Below are 5,108 nucleotides of genomic sequence, written 5' to 3'. Positions count from 1 at the left end.
GCAATTGCTGAAGTCCATTACTCGAAGTCCATAAAATTCTAATTTATTCAATAAACATATTAAAAAGTTTTACATACTGACCCTTAAATCAACCTTACACATTTCGTACCCTCTGGTACTTAATCATAGGTGGATACAAGGGTACAAAATGCGATTTTTGTAGGCTTCAAATGTTTTTTTTTTGAACTTCTGACCCATCTATAGGGCTAAGGATCAGTGAAAAGAAGTCCCACCCCTGCTCCATCTATAGGGCTAAGGATCAGTGAAAATAAATTCCACCCCTGCTCCATCTATAGGGCTAAGGATCGCCGACAGGTAGTTCTACTCCTGACCCATCTCCAAGGCAAAGGATAACTAAACTAAATAAAAATTATTTATTGGAAACAAAAGAAATAGGGAGAGAAGTCTCTCCTGTGGTGCAGCCTGGGAGGGAGGGATTTGCTGAGGGAGGGAGAGTCCAGGTGTTGTGTTTATGGTTCGTCCTCATGTGTCGGAAGCAGAGAAGCTGAATGGGAAGAATAGATAATAAAGAGTCAAGGACAGGCAGAGAAGTGGGATGGGGTCCATGGGTGAGAAGCAGCAACGTGGGATGGGAACACGTGAGACAAGTGCACAGACGTGAGCACATAGACAGCTCTGCTCATTGCAGCTTCCAGCCTTCAGGGCAGAGAATGGAGGTGACAATGAGACAAGGCTTCTCCCTCATGTGCAGCCAGGAATGACACAAAACCACAACAAGCAGCACTAACGCTGAGGATCATGGGAGCTGTCACTCCACCAAAGCCAAAGGCTTCTCTACGGTGGCCTGGGAATGATAGATGTATATGCTTGAATATACTGTGTGGGTGTAAATCAATTAGCAGCAGATACGGGCCCCTCCTCAGATACCAACCATGTCTTATCTAGTCACATGTGTGGCCTTTGCCCCTCCTGGGAGAATCCGGGTCACATTAACCCTTAACGCCATCTAGTCAATAGCGCTTGCTCTGTATCCTGAGCTGTGATCCCAGCTAGCACTGAAAGGGTTACCAGGAGCTGATGCCTGCGCCCAGCATGATACCTGTTTGATACCATTTGTACTGGGGAGACATATAAATACAGGCACAGGCCAGGGGGAGCCACATAACCCTGTGAATACCTACTGCCTGCAGGTAAGTGTGTCACACCTCTAGACTGGCACGTTAGAGGGTTATAGGATTTAATGGCATCTCTAGGACTGGCATGTTAGAGGGTTATGGGATTTAATGGCACCTCTAGGACTGGCACGTTAGAGGGTTATGGGATTTAATGGCACCTCTAGGACTGGCGCGTTGGAGGGTTATAGGATTTAATGGCATCTCTAGGACTGGCATGTTTGAGGGTTATAGGATTTAATGGCACCTCTAGGACTGGCGCGTTGGAGGGTTATAGGATTTAATGGCATCTCTAGGACTGGCGCGTTGGAGGGTTATAGGATTTAATGGCATCTCTAGGACTGGCGCGTTAGAGGGTTATAGGATTTAATGGCACCTCTAGGACTGGCGCGTTGGAGGGTTATAGGATTTAATGGCATCTCTAGGACTGGCGCGTTGGAGGGTTATAGGATTTAATGGCATCTCTAGGACTGGCGCGTTGGAGGGTTATAGGATTTAATGGCATCTCAAGGACTGGCGCGTTAGAGGGTTATAGGATTTAATGGCATCTCTAGGACTGGCGCGTTAGAGGGTTATAGGATTTAATGGCACCTCTAGGACTGGCGCGTTGGAGGGTTATAGGATTTAATGGCATCTCTAGGACTGGTGCGTTGGAGGGTTATAGGATTTAATGGCATCTCAAGGACTGGCGCGTTAGAGGGTTATAGGATTTAATGGCATCTCTAGGACTGGCGCGTTGGAGGGTTATAGGATTTAATGGCATCTCTAGGACTGGTGCGTTGGAGGGTTATAGGATTTAATGGCATCTCAAGGACTGGCGCGTTAGAGGGTTATAGGATTTAATGGCATCTCTAGGACTGGCGCGTTGGAGGGTTATAGGATTTAATGGCACCTCTAGGACTGGCGCGTTGGAGGGTTATAGGCTTTAATGGCACCTCTAGGACTGGGAGGTGAGAGGATTATGGGATTTCATCCCCTTGGCTAATAGCATAACCATGGAGCCACATGGCTGCTTTCTCTGGGGTACGGCAATGGCTGAGGGGGTGGTCAGTCAGATGGCCATTATGGAGATATTGGTTGAGAGTGGCAATACCTTCAGACTAAAGGTAAAGTAGGGTATGATTTGAAGGGGAATTCCTTTTTTGCAGTGCCAATTATTATTATTATTATTATTAACATGTATTTATATAGCGCCAACATATTGCGTAGCACAATTACTATTTAAACTGTACTTGTCTGGCTGATATAATTATGATTCCTTGTATCTGTACTAATTATTAACAAATATTCTAACCTGTAACTCAAAGTCCATGAAAATTCAAATTTATCCAATAAATATATCAAATAGTTTTACATACTGACCCCTTAAAGATCCACCTCACACATATCGTACCCCGTATCCACCTATGATGAAGTTCCGGAGGGTACAAAACGCGTAAGGTGGATTTTTAAGGGCTCAGTATGTAAAACTATTTTATATGTTTATTGAAAAAAATTTGAATTTTCAGGGACTTCGAGTTACGGGATATCATTTGCTTTGGGAAGTGGGGCAAGATCCTGGCACTCCATTGCCAAATACAGGCTGGCATAAAGACTCCCTCTACCATGTAAAATGTTTTGGAGACTCCTTATATCTGTAACTTTGTTATGAGATAAGAAGGTCTGACCAAATGCTGGAGCACAAAGGGCTTGAAAAGGACAAGCTCTAGACCAGTGATCCCCAACCAGTAGCTCGTGAGGAACATGTTGCTCTCTAACCCCTTGTTGCTCGCAGTGGCCTCAAAGCAGGTGATTATTTTTCAATTCCAGGCTTGGAGTGGAGACAAGTTTTGGTTGTATAAAAACCAGGTGCACTGACAAACAGAGCCTCAATGTAGGTTGACAGTACACATAGGGGCTACTAAATGGCCAATCACAGCCCTTATTTGGCACCCCAGGAACATTTTTTCATGCTTGTGTTGCTCCCCAACTCCTTTTACTTATGAATGTTGCTCATGGGTTCAAAATGTGGGGATCCCTGTTCTAGGGTTTATAACAAGACACCTCTAGGACCCTGCACTCTCTCTAGAAATACATTAAACTCTTTGTGCCCTGCAGGATGTTTCTATCCCTGGTGCTGTGCGTTGGCATTTTGCTGGGATCATCAACAGCCTCCAGCAGTGAGTACCTCTATGTATCTCTGTGTGGCCCCCCAACATTTCTCTGTCCCAGAAATCCGGTACTGAGAGGGTTATATTGTTTTCCATACACACAGTTATATTTTGCATTTAATTAAAGTACAAGAGAAATGCAATAAAAGAGAGAGGTATAAATGAGACAGAGATGGAGAAGAAAATATATTGGCTCTTTCTTATATAATATGCAATAAAACTCACAGCTGCTTTATACAAAGCAAGAGAGGATAAAATAAAATATATTAAATATAGAGGTATAATAACACTGACCAAGCAGAACTAATGACTCGCTTTCCGTCTGTCTTATCCCTCACTCCCTGTCTCCTTCCCACCAACCTCTGTTTATCTCACTTTCCCTTTATCTCTCCCCTGCAGTCGAGTCTCGCTTGTCTTCCTTTGCTGGTGAATATGGCTCAGGTGGTGGCACCGCCTTCTCGTTCTCTTCGGAGCAGGTGAATGGACCAATCACTGGTCTGCGAGTGCGAGAGAACCCGAGCCACGTCATTGGGTAAGACACATAGGGGTAGAGCTGAACCTTTATGATGTATGTACAGAATCCAGATCAGTTTCTAGAATCCCCAGTGTGGACAAGGTTGGAGATTTCTAGACCAAAAGATGGCCAAAGAGGTGCCTGCTGAGCATGTCTGATTGATTTCCATTGGAGCGCAGGCAGTGAGCATGCCCAGTAGACACCTGTTTGAGCATCTTCACAGTCACAGAGAGAAGCTGAGAGCAGAAAAGAAAAGGGGTGGAGCTTCAAGGTAGACCAGGAAGTCGCTGAAATGAGCTGCAGTTGTGATTTAGAAAGGAAGTGAGAAAGGCGTGTTATTCTGGGCACTATTTATAGACATTTTAGACATTTTTAAAACAAAGGTTTGCATATCCTTTAAGGGCCTCTGATAGTGACATGACTTGTATTCTGGTGGAATTGGGACCTCCTGGTCTGTTGTCTGTTGTTCATCACGCTTCTCATCTCTCAATCCAGCCTCCAGTTCCGATACGGAAATACGTGGGGAACCTATTACGGGAACACAGCGGGGCCCATCCTTGAGTTTCTGCTCCGCCCAGGAGAGAACATTACCCAGGTATCAGGGAAGATAGCTTCCTACGTAAATCAGCTGATGTTTGTGACAAGCCATGGACGCATCTTCCGCTTTGGCCAACCCTCGGGCACCAGCTTTAATGATTTCCCTTTGTATCCGACCACCGCCCTGCGCTACGTGAGTGGTCGCTATTCCTCCGTCATACACAGCATTGGCTTCCACTGGGGCTACCAGCCTGGCTGTGTGCACTGCAAGACTGAGGAATAGAGGTTCCACCCTTGCCCAGGCTTTATTGCCCCCATTAACAGATGGAATGACACAACAGCTTGATCTGTAGTCAATAAATGAGATTTTCCTGATATCTGAGTGTTTTCTTTCAAACCGAAATATGCTGCAACTCTCCCAAGCAGAGACCCAGCGACTAACAGATAAGCTTCACTAATAGGCCAGTGTGTTATTATTATGGGTGATTTCATTTATCCAGACTTGGGCCATGGGCTAGCCAATCAGAGAGAGCACACAGGTTTGTAATTATGTGGCTAAATGATCAAGATATAAAATATCTTGTCTTTTGATTTCAGTTGCAATGGGGAGGGGCATGTCAGGCATTATGACAGGACAGATCATGGGTGTGGCCTAAAAGATCCCTTTTTTTCAATAGTCAAATATTGGGAGGTATGCAGATGAGCATTTAATTAGTATTATCTTATATGTGTTCGTGTATAAAGGTACGGCATCCGTTATCTGGAAACTATAGA

The 5,108-nt window shown here is 44.8% G+C and overlaps 1 protein-coding gene across 1 annotated transcript; it reads left to right on the top strand.

The window, feature by feature from the left end:
- Positions 1-707: 707 nt before the first annotated feature.
- On the top strand, positions 708-4,709 carry zg16.L (zymogen granule protein 16 L homeolog). Its single transcript, XM_018240121.2, has 4 exons — positions 708-1,151; positions 3,231-3,292; positions 3,683-3,815; positions 4,293-4,709. The coding sequence occupies exons 2-4, from the start codon at positions 3,232-3,234 to the stop codon at positions 4,615-4,617; spliced, it is 519 nt and encodes a 172-aa protein (XP_018095610.1). The 5' UTR covers positions 708-1,151; position 3,231; the 3' UTR covers positions 4,618-4,709.
- The last annotated feature ends 399 nt before the right edge of the window (positions 4,710-5,108 follow it).

This window comes from Xenopus laevis, chromosome 9_10L, assembly GCF_017654675.1.
Source record: "Xenopus laevis strain J_2021 chromosome 9_10L, Xenopus_laevis_v10.1, whole genome shotgun sequence".
In the NCBI taxonomy this organism is placed as follows: domain Eukaryota; kingdom Metazoa; phylum Chordata; class Amphibia; order Anura; family Pipidae; genus Xenopus; species Xenopus laevis.
Note: the sequence above shows the minus strand (reverse complement) of the source record. Positions and strands in the feature narration are given on the sequence as shown.

What these genes read in the sequence shown, in the direction of transcription:
- zg16.L (XM_018240121.2), top strand. Translation starts at nt 3,232, where the DNA reads ATGTTTCTATCCCTGGTGCTGTGCGTTGGCATTTTGCTGGGATCATCA. An exon ending in ATCATCAACAGCCTCCAGCA is followed by an intron (nt 3,293 to 3,682) that starts GTGAGTACCTCT and finishes TCTCCCCTGCAG; the next exon opens with TCGAGTCTCGCTTGTCTTCC. An exon ending in AACCCGAGCCACGTCATTGG is followed by an intron (nt 3,816 to 4,292) that starts GTAAGACACATA and finishes CTCTCAATCCAG; the next exon opens with CCTCCAGTTCCGATACGGAA.